The sequence below is a fragment of the Malaclemys terrapin genome, chromosome 9 (assembly GCF_027887155.1).
Source record: "Malaclemys terrapin pileata isolate rMalTer1 chromosome 9, rMalTer1.hap1, whole genome shotgun sequence".
NCBI classification, from domain to species: Eukaryota; Metazoa; Chordata; order Testudines; family Emydidae; genus Malaclemys; species Malaclemys terrapin.
Genome location: NC_071513.1, coordinates 21,863,513 through 21,885,693, shown reverse-complemented (window position 1 = coordinate 21,885,693; position 22,181 = coordinate 21,863,513). Strand labels below are relative to the sequence as shown.

At 42.4% G+C, this 22,181-nt stretch overlaps 1 protein-coding gene across 7 annotated transcripts in view; it reads left to right on the top strand.

Annotated features, from left to right (window-relative positions):
• ARHGEF9 (Cdc42 guanine nucleotide exchange factor 9) overlaps positions 1-22,181 on the top strand; it is a 307,995-nt gene that overhangs the window by 198,844 nt on the left and 86,970 nt on the right. For all 7 annotated transcript variants that reach the window (XM_054039989.1, XM_054039990.1, XM_054039987.1 and 4 more), the window contains one exon: positions 19,411-19,590. In XM_054039989.1, coding sequence (XP_053895964.1) covers positions 19,411-19,590 — 180 coding nt within the window. The remainder of the gene's footprint in view (positions 1-19,410; positions 19,591-22,181) is intronic.

The window sequence follows — 22,181 nt, the reverse complement described above, 5'->3', positions numbered from 1 at the left end:
TTTTTTACAAATTCCCATCTCAAGAGGTAGTGACCTTGATCCCTTAATGGATGCTGAATTAGACATACATTTTTCTGAAAATACGAATTCTATACTAGTTATCAATATTTATTGGTAGGTTACCAACATTTTAATACTAACATGTAATATAACTAAAGATAGGCCTGACCAGACCCTGGATCAGAATTCTCCTGGGAGAGTTCAGATCCACTCCCAACTGCAATGAGTTGAATCAAAACCCCAGACAACTTCAGACTCTGGGGAAGTTTGGATCCAATCCAGGTTTGACTTTCACAGCTCAAGCCCTCTTTGTATATAACTGCTTGTAGGAGCAAACGCCAACGGTTCTGATTCATTTTTTACACTGTCCTTACTCTGCGAAGCCCTCGCTGAAGTGCCCAGCTACCGCATCAGACCCTTGGATTATAAATTCTTAGAAGGAAAAACCATGGTTTATTTGATGCAAATTATAATAAATCACATTTATTAGTAATATTATAAAATATTTATTTAGTAATGCTAATTATTAAGTCCTGCAAATGTTCTCATTGACCTTAGGGTTACTACTCGCGTGAGTAAGGATTGGGCCCTATAATGCAAATCAGGCTGCCCATGCTCCAAAAATAATCAGGGAGGATAGAGATCCAGCAAAAGAGAGTGCGAAACCATATCTCTCAGGGTTAGCTTTCTTTGAAAGGTTTGCACTGTGAGGCTGTTTACCTGTTATCAAGACATGAATCCAGGAATGGGTGTATTGCTCAGGCTCCCCTGAGTAACATCCCAAACCCCTAAAGCAGAGCCGGGAGCTAGCTCCATTCTTCCTGCTGCCTTGGGTGCTAACTGTGATGGGGGAATCTCAGAACCCTGCATCTCAGCAAGTGAGGAAAGGAGAAACTGACTTGTTTAAAAGTTGATTTATTTGTAATGATTATCCCAGAAGTGCAAGGGGCTCAGAAAGTTCCCCGCCAAGTGGGACCTACATGCAGAGGACCAGCTGGGAAGCAGCTTTACAGGGGACTCCACACTACCTTCGAACAAAGGAGTTGGTCTCCATTCTAGTTTGACATAGGCCAGCAGGGATGGGGCAGGCCAAGGAAAGGATGGAGACATGGCCAGTGGCTCAACCCCTCCGCATATGGGTCTGTGGGAATTGCAGCTCCTATTCCAGCCAAGGGGTGATAGGCAGCCATAGAAGGACTGTGGAGCTGCCACTGATACTGCGGTGGATCCCATCCTTCTTCTAGCTCTGTGGGATTCCTCTGGGCCGCCTTTCCCCTCCCAGTGAGCTGAGGTTTTATTTATCTGAGCTTTTTAAAAGTAACAGTGCTAGTCACCTTTAAAGTTTTCATTTGACTTCATTGTCATAACCCATCATTTCAGATTAATGATTAATTGAAGAGGACATGTTCTGACTCCAGCTCGTGTCCTGGGGTGCTTGTCGCAGCAATGATGCACTAGGTAATTATTCATCCCCTTAACCTGACAGATGCATTTCTTCTTTTGGCTGGTTAGTAACCTTGACCAGGTGTGTGTGGAGGGGGATGGGAGAGGCAAGGGGCGGGGTTGTAGGACATGGGGAATGGGCAAATGTCTTTAGATGGGCTGCATGACCTCTGTTTTGCCCAAGCAAAAAACTTACTGTGCACAATGGACAAAAGGAGTGTCATTCCTAGAGTTGGGCGAATAGTACAAAACAAGAATTCATTTGTGACTCTTCATCTAGATTCATCTAGATTAGGTAGTACTGCAAATAGTCCTTCAAATAGAATTGGAAAAAGTATAGAGAAGTGCAACAAAAATGATTAGGGGAATGGACCAGCTTCCATACAAGGACAGATTAAAAAGACTGGGACTTTTCAGCTTAGAAAAGTGATGACTAAGCGGGGATATGATAGAGGCCTATAAAATTATAAATAGTGTGGAGAAAGTGAATGGAAATGTTTTATACCCTTTCACATAACACAAGACCACAGGCTCACCCAATGAAATTAATAGGCAGCGGGTTTAAAACAAATATAAGGAAGTACTTCTTCACACAACATACGGTCAATCTGTGGAACTCATTGCCAGAGGATGTTGTGACGGTCAGAAGTATAGCAGGGTGAAAAAAATAGATAAATTCATAGAAGATAGATAGGTCCATCAATGGCTCATAGCCACGATGGTCAGGAACTCAACCCCATGCTCTGGGTGTCCCTAAACCTCTGACTGCGAGAAGTTGGGACTGGCTGCCAGGAGATGGACCACTCCATAATTGCCCTGTTCTGTTCATTCCCTCTGAAGCATCTGGCACTGGCCACAGTCAGAAGACAGAATATAGGGATAGGTGGATTATTGGTCTAACCCAGTATTGCCATTTTTGTGTTCTTATGTAAATATCTGTTCACATGAGTATTCAATCCAGCCATCTTGAAAAGTCTTTGTGGGTCGGGTAGTCATCCAGTCAGAGGGTAAAAACAAAGCTAGGTGACTGAAGTGACCAGTTATATTATATGAATAACAAATTGTGATAGTTAATATCCTAAGCAATAGTTGTGAATAGCTTATGAGCAACCAATAGACTGTTAGACTCAAATATTTGTTGAATCATTATGAATGACAAACAATCCGTTTGTAAACATGTAAACATCAGTGTGTTCTTGGATAAGTCACAAAAAGAAAAAGTGGCTAAAATTGTCAGATGAATTGTTCACTGCAAATTGTTTACTCAGCTCTCGTTGTTACTTAATGAGTCACAAATTAAACTTGATAACCAGACAAAACTTAATTTTGCCATGAAAACAAATGATGCTCGCAAACTCCCTTTCACTGTACTTGGACCCATTTCAGCCTGAATGCACTAGTTATTCCAGAGATGATTTTGTTGTGAGAATGGTGAAACTGAGTTTGAAGCTGTAACTATTCAGGTGTGAAATATTAAAATGTGTGGGGAAATGCCTTTTATCTTAACTCCATTATATTTCCCTTCAGTATTTTTATCCATTTGTTCATTGCTTTTTAGAGTGCTGCTCTGGACAGCTGTTCTCTTAGCTACAGAGGCAAAGGGCCCTGCCCAGTCTTGCATGTCTCATGCAGGCTAACACCCAGTAATGTGAGTGGAAGTTTGCCTGAGTAACCTGCCCGGAGCCAGTTATCATCTGTGCATAAATTAGGCTATAAAATTCCTAGTCTTCATGAGGTTCTTTTTGATGGACAGGGAGCCTATGAATGGTCTTTTGGTTGGAATTTGTGCTTTTCAGTTGCAGGTATGGAGCCTAGATACAATGGTGATGGGCAAACTATAAACATCTAGTTAGTTAGCCATTAATTTGAATGATTGCTATTAAATAGTTAGCATTTGCCAATAGATACCACACAATGATATCTGAGATGTAACAATTTCCCTCTTTTCCTTGAATCAATCTATCTATCTATCTATCTTCTTCAGTACTATCAATGTGGTATAAGTGATAATTTGTTGTACTGGATATCAAAAGTTACCTTTTAACAGCTTCTTTTGTAGATAGAATAGATGAAGGGGAGAGGAAAGAGATCTATGCATATATTGTGCCATTTGACATGGAGAGAGAAGCATGTGTAATTTACACAATGATGAGGATAAAGACATTACTCTGGATATCTTGGTGCTGACAACATAGCCCATTTCTTCTGATGTCTTTGGATAGCAACTCTGTGTTTTACCATGCGTTGAACTAAAATAAAAACATAAATAAATAGAACTGAAATTTCTTAGCCCACTCATCTAGAATTTCACCTGTTAATAGACACCATCTCTCCTTAAACAACCCAAGAAATGTATGTGAAAATAATTGTTTATTGTAGGCATTGCTGAATTGCTTGCTCATTGTGACCACATTGTTAAAAAATCAAATGTGAATTATTTACAATCCTGGCAACCTTTACCCATATTCCATCCTCTTGTAATTAGAGATTATCCTCACATTGCAAAGTTTGGAACTGAGCCCAATCTAAACATCCCCAAATTTGGGGACGAGGCATTCTGGTTAGGGTGTGGTATCTGTAGTTTCAATATCAAATTTGCTGCCAAAAATAATATTGCTATTTTAAAATGTAACATATGGTTGAAATATCCACCAGCAGAGTGTATTATTAAAAGCAGTTCATGTTTGGTGAGGAGTAGACCTGGGTGAATAGTGGAAAACAATGTGCAAACCTGGAAGTTAAATCTGAATGGAACTTCAGTCTGACCGTTATACTCCTTTTCTGTTTTTCAGATATTTTTGCAGTGGTGTTTTGTTGACAGGAATGTTTAAGCAGAAGCTTTTATTTGTGTAAATATGGCTATTTGTACACACCTAACAACATTAGTGTTGGCAGAAAAGCCTTGCTTTATGTTATCCAATCAGAAAACAGAAATCATTGCATGTGACTGAGTTGATCAATCAAACAGTCCCAAATATTTAATTGCATGCACAACCTGGAAAATGCACTGTGAACACTTGTCTAACAGCCCATCAGCCCAAAGATATTTGGTCAAGTGGTTCACTGAACTGTTACGAATAACGGACACATTTGTAGAAAATGTGATATGTAATTGTACAGAGGAAAGAGCCAAATCCCAAGAATCAGCCATTCACAATGCAAAGCTTGACACTAGTGAGCAGAGCTTCTTTACCTCTTGAACATTGCAAATGTTAAGACAATTGGACAGAGGGTGCATAAGGAGTCAAGCTCAGTGAAATTCCATCTGAAATTACTTTTGCTGTAGGACTCTCCAGCTGCAATGCTATGGGCCTCCTTATTCCAGACACAATTAGATATTTTTCTTTATAGGTGCTTTTCTTTATTAGCGTCAATAAAAAAAATCATGCCTAAGCTCTGCCAAGAATTTATTTTGCTGCTGTTAATATACAAGGTCCTTTCTCAGAATTTAGGTTAAGAAAGAATCTTTAGAACTAGTAGAGCTGGTCACAGTATGAGGTTAGCCTGGCTTCAACAGAATAGAATAGAACAGTTGTAACCCACTGGTCAGGGTGTGTGATGCGTCTCCATCTATATCCGATCCACAGAGGATGTGAGTCTGTTACAGCCCCACTGAGCTAGCTTGGCTTTTTAGCTGTAGACACTCAGGGTTTTAATTCTGAAGGTCTCTGGTTCAATCTTGGTGTTGGCCAGGATGGTGACTATCACACAGTCACTACGGGTTTTGTCACCACTCTTCCTAGGGATGAGTGGCTGTTACCCAAGCTCAGCACCCTATTGAAAACCTTGTGCAGAAATGTATAACACTTAATCTGTGTACATATACGGCTGTGATTTTCCTGCCACAAATTAAGTAGTTTTGTTTGTTGTATAAACAGTCATTAATATTTGGGTGTTTGAGTGAATTTAGTGTTGGCAAAAGGGGTTGGATGGACACTCAGGAAGCTAAAGTCTGCTTTTTATCCGTAAGACGGGTAAAGATGGGCACTGGTGATGTAAGCCTTCCTTGCACTCTCCCACTGCAAACATGCTGAATTGCTAACCGGGGAGGGGACACCTCTGGGCTGTGGGTGAGCTTCTGCCTTTATGGCCTATTAATCATTGGCCTCTCTACCGAGACAGCAAACATGGGGGCCAATTAGAGCCAAGTGTGATGGTGGGTTTCTTTGTGTGAGGTGAGCATGTTTCCTCTAGGAACCAGACTGAGACAAAGCAATCCCTTTTCCATAGGTCACTGAACAGCCATCAGACTGTTACTTTCAGTCATTAGTAACCCAGTCTGGATTGGAAAGATCAGCTTAGAAGTGAAAGGCTACATATGCCATTACTGATCTAGCCATTCCATGCAACAGACTTATGTGCATTGATTGCAATCTGTGAGAGAGTTAAATGCGTTTAACTATCGTCATTCGTGACCTTACTGACAAGACAGTATCGTAGGGGCCAGGTTGCCCATTCATTCAGTAGGGAAAACTGTGAAAATGCAGAAAAAATCAGGTGGAATGCAGAATGTCGGGTCAGAATCTCAACTAGCATCACTTGGCATGTCTCCACTGAAATCAATGGAGCTCTGCTGATTTTTGCCAGCTGAGCATCTGGCCTGTTCAATTAGGTTCTCGAACTGTAAAAGTGAAACAGGGCTTCACTTCGTTTGCTGTCCTTGTGTTGAGGTGAAACTTGGCTTGAAAATCGTGAGCACTGTTGAGCCAAGGTGCCCAAGGAGCAGCTGCAAGGAGCATGATAAGGTTCCGTGGGAGCTTGGTAGAGTTTGAGCTTTCTTTGGAGTGTGAATTTCATTCCATTTCTAGGGACTGTACTTGCATCTTTGAAGTCAATGGGAGCTTTGGTGGGTTCGTCAATTGGAACAGGATCCAGCTCATTCGTAGCTGTAAGGCCCAGCATTCGTATGATCAGTGGTATTGGGGATTTCCAGCACCAAAACTCTAGCTCCTCTCTACCCAGGTCATTACAGTCAGGATAGTTTATAACTCTTGCACTTTAAAGGAGCTTTAAAATGGGCATGAATTACATTGCACTGTCAGAGTGCTGGCCATAGCAGGACTGCCTCATAGTACGGAAGGTGCTTTTGGATCCTTCTGGATGATGTAGTGTAGTTAGCAGTCTATTCTGTGACTGCTTAATCCAGGCCAGGACATAGGAGGTGCTCTAGGTGATGATGCTAGGCAGCACAGACTGTGTGTAGTCAGTTTGGAAGCTAGAGAGTCAGAGAGAATGACAGAGTCAGTTCCAGCAGCCTCAGTGAAGAATCTCCTTTATGTAATTACGTCTAAGAAAGTCCTGCCTCTTTGCTCCTTTGGGAGCTGAAACGGATGAAAGGGGCTATGTAAACGCAACATCTAGTCATGAAGATTTGAATTCTGTCAGCTACGTGAGTGATGGGTTGTTTTATTCATTGTGTTGTGTGCTCCAGGTGGTGACTCTCTGAGGCATGTTGCCCATGTGTTTTCTCTACAGTGTGTTATAGGCGTAGTTTATGTTGTGCTAAGTCTTCCATAGGCTTTGGGGTGCCATAACATTGAGCGATGGGCGCAGATCCAAACACCCCTGAATATTAGTTGGAAGGATTGGTATTTGGTGGCTTGATCCTGTCTCTAGTCGCTTTTCTACTGGGTATTTGTCCTGCTTTTTTGCTGCTGGGGAGACAGTGATGAAATTTTCACTGGGTGTTGCTGAGCCTGGAAAGGGATAGCGTGGCAAGCTCAGCTTTCCATTGAGCAGGCTAGGGTCTATTAAGTTGACTGCAAAATCATCAAAAGCCCGGGGTGGCTTGTGGACGAATATATCCTTACCTAAGCCTCTCAGTCCCTACAGGGTTACATCTAATTAAATTATAGGCACCCACCTCCTAAGTAGGCTCAGGGTCTGCAAAGCAATCATGAAACAGTGCTGTCGTCCTCATGCTCAATCTGCAAATGAGCTACCACCTGACTTTTAGAGGTAAACTACAGAGTGACTTATCCTATGAAATCAAGAGATCAGAGCAGTGGATAAGGCGTCTCAGTGTAATTCATTCATCTGAACTTTTATCTCTCCAGAGCTGTGATTGGTGCTAATTACAGTCACTGCTCATGAACTACCGGCCCTACCACCGCACTAAAAATATCAATATTGTTAAACAGTTTTTATTTTATCCTCATTGCACTGTCAGAGTGCTGGCCATAGCAGGACTGCCTCATAGTACGGAAGGAATTGTGTAGTATTAAGTCCATACCTAAACTGTTCTTTAATATATCTTTAATATAATCTGTGCCTCTTTGCTTCATTATAAAGCTCTGTCTGAAAAACACTATAGCAATTAATTTCCTCTGGGGGGCTCTTGCTGTCAGTTCCTGGGACTGAACCATTCAGGAACGGTGGCCGGGCTTTTCCAGCTGAGGCTCTGCCTTTGGAATTCACTGCCCTTTGTGATCTTCCAGAGCCTGCCAAGGTTGGCAGCTTTGATAGGACAGGGAGTTTATTTTCTTCTGGTTTCATTTGTTTGGTTCCTTTTATTTTATTTTATAAAATTGTATTCCGGATAATTGAGTTGCTGCAGTTTATTTGGTGACAACAACTGTTGATTTATGTGACTGCTGTACTGGCTAGTGTGTGTGTCTCCCAGTACTCTCTACAGGATGGAATCAAAACTGCTTAGCTGTGTGTCATACGTACTACTGCTGATGACTAATGAAGATTCTTGTTTAGCTCCAGTAGTAGAGGTCTAGGGGTTTTGGATCAGGAAGAAATGTATTCTCTACCTGCTGGTGCCTTACCGTTGTGAGTGGCTGTGTTGAATAATCCAACCCATTGTGAGTAGTTTACATCATTTGCCTTTTTAATTTTTGTATGATGATCCCAGTTCATGGTAATAGGTGAAATAAATAACCAGTAAGTCAAGTACTAATACCGCCATCCTCAGAGCAATTACGATGGACTCTTCCCTTGCCGCAGAAACTGCTCCGTTGCTCAAATCAGTTTCTTTTTATAATTATGAGACATGTTCAGCCAGCCAGGTCCCTAGTGGAGAAGGATGGCTCTTGGGGTGAAACATTACATGAATGAAGGTTTGTCATTCCTGATCAACCCATTTATGCATCCGGTCCAGTATCCTGTGGTGGTCAATACCTGATGCCTCTGATGTTATCTATAACAGCATTTCATTACCGCAGTGGGCAAGGGGGCTTGCAAAGACTGGATTGACATTTTATTAACATTTAAACATTTATTTTGTATCATTTTACTAATCCTGGACCAATTTCCATGCTGACTTACCCCCTCCACCGACTACTTGTAATTACTTTATGTGCAAGTAGCTATGTCACCAAGGAGAGGAATCTTAATGTACCCGGTGCATAAAAGGGACTGAAAAGCAATTATGGCAACACATTGAACTAGAGAATTTGTCAATACTCCAGAGCCAGTTAAAACCCAAATTGGCAATGTTATATGGGGGTAACTCAGTCTCAATGCCAGCCCTTTTTTCTTTATTACTGCTTTGACTTTTAATGCAGTTTCTCCTCTCCAAGTGTGTATATATCTCTGTGTTGCTGCCCTTAGTATTAATGAGAGCTACATGGATTCATCAAGATGAGAGTAAGCAGTACTGGGCCCCTGAGTCTACTAATGTAAAAAGTATGAAAGCAGTTAATTTCTCTGGTGTCAGGCTATATCTTCAAGAAAACCAAGTCAACAAAGAAGAAAGTTACTCGCTCTAAATTAACCCTCAAGTCTATACTGACTCCCCGCTATATAAAGCCTCCAGCCAAATGCACTAGCAACTGAGCAACATGAAGATATCAGAGGCCCCGTTATCCCAATCAGGCCCTTTCAGCTGAAGTCTATCCATTAGTCAAATTCATCAAAGGGCTTGAATGCAAAAAAGGAATTTTTCTGCCTCATGCTTAACCTTTGTGTGATTGCACCTCTTTGGAGAATAGGCAAATCAAGTGGAAATGCCCTCCCATTGGAGTCATGAATGATTTAGCTGTATCCAGTTTCTGCTGAGAGGTTTAAAAATAAATAAATAAATAAAGGGATTATGGGGAAATTATACAAGAGCTAAATTACATAGTGATTGGTTTGGGCAACATTTTCTTATATGCTCCTAATATAGCCTCATCATTAAGACCAGAAAAATGTCAGACTGAAACACCGCTGGCTGTGGTTTCAGTGGTATGTAGAACTCAGGTGAGCCTCCCGTCTAATCAGTCTGGTGATTGTGCTGTATAGATGGTTTTGGTGATGGAGATGTATGACTATACCACTGCAGAGTTATAAATGCTCTCCTTGGGAAGCCTTTGAGATGACGGCATTGTTATTGCAACAAACAGTCTCATGATTAACTGTCTCATCAATCTGTGTTGTAAATGTTACTACACGTGAGGGAACAATGCAATTAAAATGCCGGAGGGCAATCCAACAAGGGAGTGGGGGATATCATTCTCATAGGAGCATATGAATCAAACTATGGTATCCTCATTTGGCTGGGAGTTTCTAACAGGATCGCTTTTGTTTCTGAGTGTGTTGGGTTTACTTTGAGTAATGATTTCTCCTTCCTGAATGCCAGCAGTCTGTATGCTTTTTTAAAAGAATTTCTGACTTTCAGCCCTTATAGAAAAGCTCTATAGAATGTAATAGAAAATTATAGCCATTCCAGAGCACCTTTGCACCATCCTATAGAATGTTTGGCCTTGTCTACACAAGAAATATTTTTTTGGTATAACCAAAGGTGTGAATTTAAACCAGTAAGGCTATACTGGTGTACCCCGCTGAGTGGGCACTCTCATTCTGGTATAAGAATGAACTTTTTTTGTGTGTGGTTTAGCTTATGTCACTGGGGATTTAACCTAAAACAAAAAAAGCCACTCTTATACCAGAGTAAGTGTCCACCTGGAGGTTATACCGCTATAACTATATCTGTATAACTGCACTGGTACACAGGTAAAAGGCCTAATGAAGAATTATATCCCTTCTATAGAATTGTTCAACTTACCTCGAGACAGGAGATCATTCTCTCAGAAATTCTGTAGGTGTTTGGAATAAATTCTAGAGAGCCTTATTTGTTCAATCCCTGTTAAATTTTATAGGGCTTTTCCATAAGGGTGAGGGTGAACAACTGCCCCTTCGTGCTATACTTTCTCTTGAATAAGGGTGTGATGGCTTTAAGATGGCAGCACACTTTGGTGAATTTCTTTTATTTATTTTTTTGTAATTTCCCAGAGTATTTAGTTTAATTCTTTTTTGTAAGTGCATTTAGTGCTGGTGAAAGGTTCTGGATTGAAAGCTCTGGGGACTGAAGCCCTAACAATTGGGCATGCTTCCCCATCAGTGTGTCCCCATCCTGCTCTGGAGAGACCAACCTGAACACTGCTTTGGAATATGTGTTTCGGTCTCCAAGGTGCAGTCAATCCTTGGCTTCTCTTTTGAGACTGCCAACGAGGAGACCAATTTTAGTGCCAATTCAATTGTGGCAGCAAATGCTCAACAGTGCTTTGCAGCAGTGGCTGATCTTACCAACTAAAATGTGTGCTTCACACTTGGCTGCTCCACTGGGGATTTGGAAATAGCTTTATATGAAGTTGTTCAGTTGGAAATAAGCAGGGAAGGGCGGTTGCTGGGAAGGAACAGACATGAGCCCTTAACTGTAAATCACAGGATAAAGGAAAACTCAGTATGAGGTTCACACATTTCCCATGTCCTTCTCCCAGTCACTACATCTACAAAGCAGAGTTGGAGCAAGGTCCCTTTGTAGAGATGCAGCCAGCTCTTGGCCAGAAGTTTTAAACTCTAGTCTGTCTGGAAAAGCTTGGAAACCTAGTGCCCCAGAGAATATTGTAGTTGAATACATTCAAAAAACTTAAGTGCCTGATCCTGCCTCAATTTCAATCAACAGATGCTGGGTACATGTACAATAGTTAGATATAGATTCAAATAGCTATAGGTATAGATCCAACCTGTTAGGCTTAGGCTGGACAAGATGCATGGAATCTGTATCATCATAGGAAGTCTTAGCCAGGGGCGGCTCCAGGCAGCAGGGCACCAAGCTCGTGCCTGGGGCGGCAAGCCGCGGGGGGCGGCCTGCCGGTCCCCGTGAAGGCGGCAGTCAGGCAGCCTTCGGCGGCATGCCTGCGGGAGATCTGCCGGTCCCGCGGTTTCAGCGGCAATTTGGCGGTGGGTACGCGGAAGGCGCGGGACCGGCGGACCTCCCACAGGCATGCCGCCGAAGGCTGCCTGACTGCCGTCTTGGGGCGGCAAAATACATAGAGCCGCCCCTGGTCCTAGCGGCTCATCTCTTCCGTAAACCTCCCCTTCCTATAACCAAATAGGATTGTTCCTTATAGTATGTTCTTTAGTCCAGTTTTAAATTGGTCAAGTGATGGCGCTGGGAGAAGACTCCATCATATAATACATCTCGCTCTTAGTATGGTGTGACTAATGTTTCTTTTAAGTTCTTCTTTGCTTACCTGTATTTCTATCAGAGGAGTAGCCGTGTTAGTCTGAATCTGTAAAAAGCAACAGAGGGTCCTGTGGCACCTTTGAGAGTAACAGAAGTTTTGGGAGCATAAGCTTTCGTGGGTAAGAACCTCACTTCTTCAGACATTCTTGCATCTGAAGAAGTGAGCTTCTTACCCACGAAAGCTTATGCTCCCAATACTTCTGTTAGTCTCAAAGGTGCCACAGGACCCTCTGTTGCTGTATTTCTATGTTTATCTTGGTGGGGGCAGTTATTTTATCCAAGAGCAGTGACACCAAGCCCTGGACAGAGGGAACAGGCAGAGCCCAGAGCCACCCATCACATATGAGTTCCTTTTATTGTTCTTGGCGTGTTTTCCCTTGGCTTTGATGACAATCTCTCCCCTTTGGTGGTGGTCTTCAGAGAGCGCTAATAAAAAAAAAGAAAGTGGGTTTGCTTGCCGAGTGGGCATTATAGCGCTAGTCATTATAATCCTAGCTGGGTGAGTTCAGCCATGGTTTTCCAATTCTGTACCACAACAAGCCTACAACTTATAATAGCCTTGCCATGCCATATCCATACGCTCTTAGCTGGCACATGCTGATATTGTTGGGAGATCAGTCTAACTGTTAGCACCTTGAATAGTTTTTTTGCTATCACTTTTAAGACTTTTTTTTTTTTGGTTTATTGTTTTTTGACAGCCTCCTTAACCTAATGAAATGCCTATTTTTGAAAGGTCTGTTGTGACCTGAAGATTAGATCAGAATGGATCAGGGAGGAAGAGCAGTGAGAGGCAGTGTGGTCCAGTTGATAGGGCACTCAAGAGATGTGGGTTCTACTCCTGGCTCAGCCACCAATCTGCTGTAAAATGAGCTTGCCCCTCCACCCCTCTCTTCCTCTGCTTCCCCTTGCACCCTTATCTGTCTTGTCTATTTAGACTGAAAGTTCCCTGGGGCAGGAACTGTCTCACACTATGTGTTGGTACAACTCTAGCACTGTGGGGATGTGATCGTGATTGAAGAGTTCTAGGTTCTACTGCAATACAAATAATAATAACTGATGCACAGTGGGCCTAATGCTGCATGGCACTGAGCTCCTGTTAAGTCAGTGGGAGTTGTGGGCAACCCCAGTGAAAAAGCATTGTTTGGGCTGGTTAACATTACACTCATTCACCTATGCAACCCATCATTTCTATCAGCAGGCGCCCAGAGACTGCAGGGGGTTTAACCATCTAGCAGAGTGCCCCATCTACTTTTGCATTCATTGTGTGTGATCCATGCATCAGAGACCCTCAGTCTAAAGTCACTGGGCTCCCATTGACCTCTGTGAGAATTAGATGGTGGCCTAAAGCAATAGGAGCTGGACCACAGGTGGCTCTTTGCACTTACACTTCCTTACCTGCTCATTCACTCCCTAGCTCACTCACTTGTTCTCCCATTCACCAGTTTGGTCACTTGTTCACAGGTTTACTCACAACTTCTCTCAATCTAGGGGAACGGGATAAAAAGTAATGCTACGCAAAGTAGGCTGAATATCAGGAAAAGCAGCCTCAGGATGGGATCAGTAAGACTGGGCATAAGATCCCCCAGTGAAGAGGGGGAAAGCCCCATTACTTGCTTGGGACAGATTGGACAAAATGCTAGAAAATGTCCCATAGGAAACAGTCCTGAACTGATCACTAGGAGATGGTCCAGATGGGATCTGAGAGGGTTTTTCTGTTTCTTAGTCTATGTAAAAGTAAAGCACTGCCTTGCCTGACAGTAAGTCCTCAGTACACGAGGCCCCAGTGTTGACCCATAAGGTGAGACAGTTTCATCTGGAGTTGGGAGTCAGGGTTCTTGGCTTTTGTTCGCAGCTCAGCCACTGTCTTTGTGTGTCCTTGGGGAAATTGTTAACTTCTTTATGCTGAGTCAGTTCCCCATCAGTGAAATGGGTATAACAGTTCTCACTTATCACAGAGGGGTACTGCCATTCTGAATTACTATGTGTTTAGACAGTGCTTTGGGATCCTGCAATGGAAGGTACTATACAAGCTGCAGAATATTATTATAATGATACTGTGCAGACACCAAGTATTATTAGTATGTTTTCCAGAAACAGGTCAGTTGTGGATTTTAGTAGGGGAGCTTTCCTTTCCTTTATGAAAATGTCACATAGGAACTGGATCAAACCAGTGGTTTATCTAATCCAAAATTCTGTTTCTGGCAGTAGCCAATACCAGTTGCTTGATAGGAAGGTGGAATGAGCCCTGAAATGGACAATCATTCTGTTCTAGTCACATTCTTATACTATGCCCATTATCATGATATCTGAGTCCCTCTGTGGTATCGGAGAACCTATAACCTGGTCACAGGGGAAGTTGTTTCCTAACCCCAAGAAGCTGATGGTTGATTTATGCCCTGAAGCATAGCAAAAATTAAACAGTAAAAATTAAACCCAAAGTTTCTAATAAGAAATGGATGCTAGTAAGAAATGAATTCTGCTCAAGGCCTTTGCCTTCTGCTGTTATTGCACAGAGAGATCACTCAGGGGAAGACGTCATTTACACCAAGTGGCTTCTGTGCTTTTGGGCTCTTCAGTTCAACACAAGTAGCTGACAAATAAAACTGGTTTTAATGGGACCTAAGACTTTGGTCTACAAGTACATACAGAATTCATTATGCCTCAGAAACAAAAGCAAATTATCATCTGCTGTGTTTTCCTAGCTGGAAAAGTACCAACCTCCATAGTTTGTCTCTGTTGCACACTGATATTGTTTGTGTAGTGATGAGTGAACTTTAAGAAGCTGGAGGAAGAATTGGGCTTGTGCCATGACATACGAGTCCAGATTCCACTTCCCCTGTTCAGGTCCAAGGTTTTATTCAAGCTCTGTCTCCTGTTGGAAAGATAGGTTTCAAAAAGCATCTCAAAGTTCAGCTGCCATTGCAAACTCATCCAACCCTTCTTGGGCTGAAAATCTGGTGAGATCAAGCTTTCTCATGAGACTTCTGGTACTTCCTACCATTGGCTTGGTTTGACGTGCCACATGAGAACAGCCTTGCTCATGTGGTTTCAAGTATGTTGAAGCCAGGATGTGAGATGCATGTTGGATTAGAAAGAGAGAAAGCTCATTTAAGTTTTTGAACTTCAGAACGGTTTTGATGGATTTGGTTTGCATTTTTGGCCAAGGTGCTATCTCTTTGTCTATATTTATCCAGCTATTTATATCACAGCCATCATTATAATATCTGGGTTGGTGCTTTTGTACTGACTAGTAGGCCATCTCCACTGTCATGAGAGATGGCTGAATTGAAGATCTAAGGTGTCCATGTAGAGATGGGGATGAGCCAGAAAGTTAGTATCTGGGTTTGAAATGCCTCATGGGTTAGGCATGTCCAAATCAGGTTTTGATTCAGCTCACTATAGAGATTGGAGCTTTCTGGTGTGTTTGGCTCTTGATCTGAATTTCCCTAGATTTTATAGGATTTGGTTCTAACCTGTCTCTCGTTCATTGTCTGTTGTTGCTGCTGCAGATGTCAAGCCCCATCTCTATAACCCTGCCTTGTACTAGTCAGGCTGCCTTACAGGTACAGCCCAATGTCTCACAAAATGAACCAGAGAGAGAATTAGACTTTTGCTTCTAGGTTGTGGCATTTTTTTCAATGGGTACAACATATGTGATGGCTGGAGCCTGAATCCTGCCAACCTGCCTCACTCCTTTTTGGTTTAGATCACACCTTATTTGTGTTCTAGAAGTCACAGCCACCCTCACTGGATTTCGTCAAACGGAATCTCCGTTCCTTTGCTCATGTCTCAGAATGAGGGCAGGAAGGAAGCCCTGGTAAAGCAACCCAGGGCCTTTTTTCCATCCTGTGTCACTGAAGAGTGAAAGTGAAGGAATTTAGGCTTTCTTTACTCCTCGTGTATCAACAAATGCCTTTCAGAGTCATTGGGCTCTGACATCTAGTGAAAGAATCTTTCACATGCTCACAGTGATAAAGGAAGGGAAATGTCCAGCAAACGGCCTTCCTTACCTGGCCAACAGAGAGTCTCTGTCACCTACCATCGCTGACCATGGCGCAGTTCTTAGGATTTGAATTGTGTGGATCAGGCTCAGGTTACTCTATCCTGCCAGCACAATAACAAATCTAAAAGAAAATCACTCTGAATTTTGGTCTAAGGAATATTTTTGTGTGTGGAGTCTGTGCCCAGGAATAGCATATGTGGAGAAGTAGAGGGAGGCGGGGTGATGGTGGTGAAGAGGATTAAGCCCTTTGTACAATAGCCCTGTTCCTGGATCATCTTGAAAACTAGTATTCAATATGGTAATTAGCCACATTAAAAACTGGTAGGTTTTACTTCTCTTAAGTTGTTAATACACAATACAACTATGAATTAAAATACACAACACTGCCTGGGTAGTGTGTCCTGAAGAGAGACTATCCACAATTAATTAGACATGAAAAATGCAATGGAAACAACAAACGTACATAAAAATGGGATGTGGTTAAAACATGGAGTTGGTGGTTAGGAGATCTAGATTCCATTCCGAGCTCTAGCACTAACTTGTTGTGTGACATTGGTCACGTCACTTAAACTTCTCTGTGCCTTGGTTTCCCCATCTATAAAGAAAGCTAATTCTCCTTCTTGATTTATCATAGGGATTATTGGCGACTTAACTGATTCGTGTTTGTGAGGGCCTTGGGGATCTTCTGTTGTGTTAGAAAAATGCCAAGGGTTGTTATAAGGAAGTCCTGTAGTAGAACCTATTCCCTCTCCAGACCTGGGCAAATTGTTTGAAACACATTGCACAATTTATCCAATATATTATTTGAAAATAGGTTGGTTGAATTATCAGCCCAGCATTCCAGTTGTGCAAATAATGTTTAAAAACATTCATTGAGTAATTAAGGAAAATATAAAGAAATTTGTCAAATAAATGATTTGACCATTATTTGACCGGCTGTACCCATCTGAGAAGCTTCTCCAAAGCATGTCCTGTAATAAGGGTGCTGTAAAGAGGCTAGACCCATGGGTTGGTCATCATAACCTGCATCATTTTTCCAGACTAATTCTTGCCTAACTACCATAATGCTAATTCAGAGCCCAGTGTTCTAATAGGCTGAGCACCTCCTGTGCGGTATGAAGTGCCTTCAACTCCCATTAAGTTCAGTTCGACCTGTACCTTGCAGATGGAGCTGTGCACCAAATGCCCAAGCTATGACATCTGTATGGAAGTTAAATACACATCAAAGTGCCTTCTACATGGGTAGATTAGGTGCAGTGCTAGTCCCATTACGGGCTTCTTGTTAAATAGGTCCCCTTATCAAGCTGGGCCCTAGTGCATTCTCTGTCCTCAGTGTGCGATTGTAAGGAGTTTGTTTTTGATGAATTTCCAGGGAGTTCTAGAAAGGGCTGTAAAACAGACATTTGTAGAAAGAATATTTTTTCTTCACTTGTCTCTGGACTTGAGGACAAGTAAATTGTCACTTTTGTTAGCAAGTATTTAATGTGTTTAGGGCTACTGGTCCACCAAATCTGGATGTCCTTTGGAAAATGTTGGAACCTGACAATATCACTGGGAAAACTTGCAAATATAAGCAACCTACTGGCTTTATGAAAAAGGCAGAGGTGCAGTCAAAGGGCCTGGGCACAGGACCTCCTGAGTTCAGATCCTGCCTCTGAAACTGACTCCTTCTGTGGCCTTGGGGATGTCATGTGACTCCACTCCCTCAGTTTACTCATTTGTAAAATGGGTGTAACTAATCTTACCTTACCTACTGTAGATGGGGAGAATAGTCCGTGCTTGTAGTGTGCTTTGATGATGAAAAGTATTAAGTATCAAGATTGAGCTAGATTTCGTTTTCTATGCACAACTGATTCTGATAACTGAAGAGTTGAAAGCCCACCAATATTTTTCACAAACCTATGAAGCTTGACTTCTTAGAGGAATGTCAGCTCAAGGAATGGGGTAAAACAAGTCCTGCAAATCTACTCATGAAGATCTGTCTTCTTATACACTCAGAACCTGTGCAATAGTGGTGAAAGATTTACTGCAAGTTCCTTCTGTGCAGGCAAATTTTTGATCAGATATTTCTTTACTGACTAAACTTCTAGAAGAGGAGTCAGAATCCTCTAACAGTTCGCAGGGCCTCTGCTTTCATGTAGCCTCCATGATGGGTTGTTTTCTTTTGTGTGTCTTGCATTGTTAACCTAAATTGAGTGGACGTCTGTGACTGTTAAGCTCATGCCATGTGGAAAGTCCCTAATGGCTGCAGAGTTGGGTCTCTTGCTTCCCGAGATGAAATACTGATTTGGAACTGAGCCCATATCAACCACATCTAATACATCTCAAGCTACAGAATTAAAGAGCAGGGTTTGAGGAGGTGATCCGAGAAAAGCTGTGTAACTAGCACATGTAAAGCTGTCCCTTCCTGGCATGGTCACCAGGCTGTGTATACCCATCCAGTCTTATCGCTCAGTGTAAGTTCGTTCACTGAACAAAGCATAAGCAGAATTTATTCTCCTGTTCAAAACTGTGCGCATCCTTGTGAAAAGCAATGGGTGATCCCAGTTACGGTTGGATTGTTCTCATCTAGACATGCGAGGAGGAGGGTTGACATGACTCATTCCATGTTAATCAGGGGGTTGTGGAGGATTAGATGGCTCAGAAAACTGTTAATGGAAAACAGAACCTTTCACCTCTAGGTCACGGATATGAATATACCCTAACTCAAAAGAGATTGAGTGTTCCGTGTTCATTGTGACCTGGGGGAGATGAATTCGGGGGCCTCCGTCTAGTTTCTAGTGGACAGGTGTTTTCATCATGAAACCCATCACCACAATCAGCACTAAATTGACACTCTCAGCAAACCGACCAAGGGTTGAATGGGCTATTGAGTCTGTTCTTCCCTCCAGCTCTGGTTTAAGACAAATCAGTAGGTTGGGGCAGGGAAATTTTGCTCTGCCAAATGCCCATGTTGCACTTGCTCTGTAGATCGAAGATTTCCAACATGGTCATCCATTAATTGGAATTGTCTGCAAAATCTCAGCCACATCAAGATGGGAATATAACACTTTGCCAAGCAAAATATAAAAGACTGTCCTGTTGCTAAAATTCCTTGCCAAGATGGCATAATTAGGAACACCCAGATATATACTGTGCTAACTGAAGCATTCATGAAAGCCTAGTTCCTTGAAAAGCATGTGTGCATAGGTGTGGCTCAGAGGTAGGGTGATGTCTTTGCTTGTTAATCACGTAGGGCCTGATCGTGAGAAATTCTGAGCCCCAGCAAACACTGTTCCCTTTAGCACCTCCCAGTGTCAGGACCTTAGCAACTAAGAAATGGGATATTCTATCTATTTAAGAGTTTGAATAATGTATTATTAGTGAAAATGGGGGTAGCAATGACAATGATAGTAAATGGGGGGGTTGTTTATTCTAGCTGAGTGTTTTGTTTTTACTTTGTGTATGTGAATGTTTTTGGGTCCCCGGACAGAGTGTTTGCTGACTGTCTCTTGTTTTGTTTTTAAAGCTGATCAGTGGTGGTTCTATTGTAAGTGCTGAGGCAGTATGGGATCACGTCACCATGGCCAACCGGGAGTTGGCGTTTAAAGCAGGAGACGTTATCAAGGTCCTGGATGCTTCCAACAAGGACTGGTGGTGGGGTCAGATTGACGATGAAGAAGGATGGTTTCCCGCCAGCTTCGTAAGGGTGAGTGGCTCTCCCTTCCTTATCTCACTGCACTGGACTGTTGCTGTCACATATGAAATGTGGGGCCAATTTTTTGCATTTAAAACTCCCACTGGCTTCAGTGGGAGATTTGGTTGTGCAGTAAATGTGGGATCAAGCTCCAGTATTTGTATCACTGGTGTTCCATGTGTATATCCCAACAGTGCGGCCTTTCTCCATAACCTCCCCATAGCAGACACAAGCAGTCATCTTTGCAAGGGACATGGACCATTTTCCATTATCTTTGGTTTTATACTGAAGCAGATTTTTGCTGTATCCACCCAGCTCTTGGGATGCCCCACCAACCCACCCTAACAAAGCAAAGCCTTTCATAGGTAGGAATGACATCAGAGCTTTATTATTATTTTGTCTTCAAAGAACAAAGGCACACTAGGAAACCTTCCTAGCTACTGTCAGCTCTTGCCATTTTAATAGGGATCTCTCGGTTCTTCATCAGAGAATCAGGAGCCAGATGTTAAGCGTGTCCTTTTTCTTCTTCTCGTGCTTTCTTTCTTTACTCTAGTGGTGCGGGGATAGGCAGGATCATAGATTTTATTCCTTTGAAGCCTAGAGGTTGTGGTGCAAAAATGAAGATTTCTTTTCTCTTGTAAAATCATTTAAAGATTTTAACGTTTCAGTCAACTTGACAAGCTCGGTGCTGGTGGGAGGAAAGGCTGTTTTATATTCAATATATGATGAGGCCCAGGCAGTATCCAGCAGTGATGCTGTTTTGTTTTATTTCTCTGCTTAAATCACCATTTTCGACCCCCACCCCTCCCCCAGCTCCTTTTCTGGGGATTCCTGCATTATCAAGACTCCTCCTCACGTTTCTCCCATGTTTAGCCTTTGAGGCGCCATTATTTGGCAATGACCCTTCTGGCCAAGGAAGCCTGGATAAAACCCATTACCCAGTGCTCCTTAATGGCATATAGAAAACCAGCCCTACTCTCCGCTTATCTCCCCCACACACCCTTCCCACTGTGGAATTTCAGCATGTTGCTCGTGATCCTTTCTTAGCTCTGGCCAGACCTGAGACTAAGAGGTAAGGGACAGGAAATCAAAAGTGGGTCACCTGTGTGGTAATGCAAAGTCTGATGATTAGACCACCAGGCTAACTAACCCTCCTTCCTTCATTTTGTTTAATGGGATACTCTGGGCTCCACCTTGCCCCCACTGAGGTCAAAAGGAGGTTTGAAAATGTATTTATAGGGGGGCAAGACTGAGCCTTGTCAGATAATGATCCCATTTGTGAAAAATTCCCCATCTGTGTTGATGAGAGAACCTGGGGTTACAAAGGCCAAAGTTTTAAAATCCAAATTGGTTTTTGTTGTTGTTGGTTTTTTGTTTTTTTTTGTAATTCCACTCAGTAAAGAGTGAAATTAGCCTGGTCAGTTTCACTTGCCTATTCTCATTCAGTGCTGGTGTGCTTGGGTTGGCAATTAATCATGTCAGGTTGTAATAGGTTTCATAAACAGCCCCACCACCCACGACCATACTTTTTTTTAACACAAATAAACAAAACCACTTAATGTAGGGGCTATACTACTTGATCATTTGGATCAGTAGCCTCTCAACAATTCCCCTAGCCCATAGCTATTCGAAGGGTATGATGTTGATTTTAGAAGACAATAAAGACAAATGAGATCAGTTAAATGAATCCAAAACCTTAATACACTGAGGCTTCAAAAGATGCATTAACAGTAATTCAGGGAGCATTCTTGTGCCGAGGGAAGCGTTGGCCTTTACGTGTGAGTTCCTTGCCTGTGTTGTTTAATGTCACAGCCTCTTGGCCTGCTCTTGCCTGCACTGAAATCAGGTCACCCATTAACTTCACTGGGAGAAGGATCAAATCCTCCATCTGTGAGATATGTACTCAGCTGGGTTTGAGCTCAGAGTCACTCCCTGGGACTGAATGATGGACACCTGACAAGGCATAAGAGAAGGCAGAATCCATACTGCTGCCACAACTGTGCCAATTAATACTTTACAATGGATACTAGACATTCCAAAAAATTGCAAATGGAGGTCTGCTATGGTGCACCCCAAGTTCTGCATGGGCAGCTGAAAGGGAAATTCAAACACTTACATCTACAAAGCAGTGACACTTTTTCCACACGGTACCACAAACCTACAAGATACCACAAACCAAGGCACCCTGTCCTGGTTTATCAACTGCAAGAACAACTGCCATTTGAGCTCTCATGTTCTTCTCCATTGTCTGAGGTTGCCACTAACCTTTCTTGCCTCTTCATGTCTATTCTTCAAATTCCGTTTTTCTCCTTTTACTGACCAAGAAAACCCTCAGGTGTGATTCTCACCAGATGGTTGCTATAGCTTTGGTGGTCTTCAGAGGCAGTGGCTGTAGCCCCTCATTAGCTTGCAGCCCAAGCACTGCACTGTAAAAATTCGTGAGAATTTGAGAGTCAGTCTGCATGCTCCTTCAGGGATTCATCGAGAAACTAATCAAGGGAGATTTTGGCTTTTCTTTCCCTGCCATCTTCTTTCTATACTGTGTACTTTATATTAAACTTGTTGCTTTATTGGACAAGAGGACTGCGTGTGTTCCTCTCTTT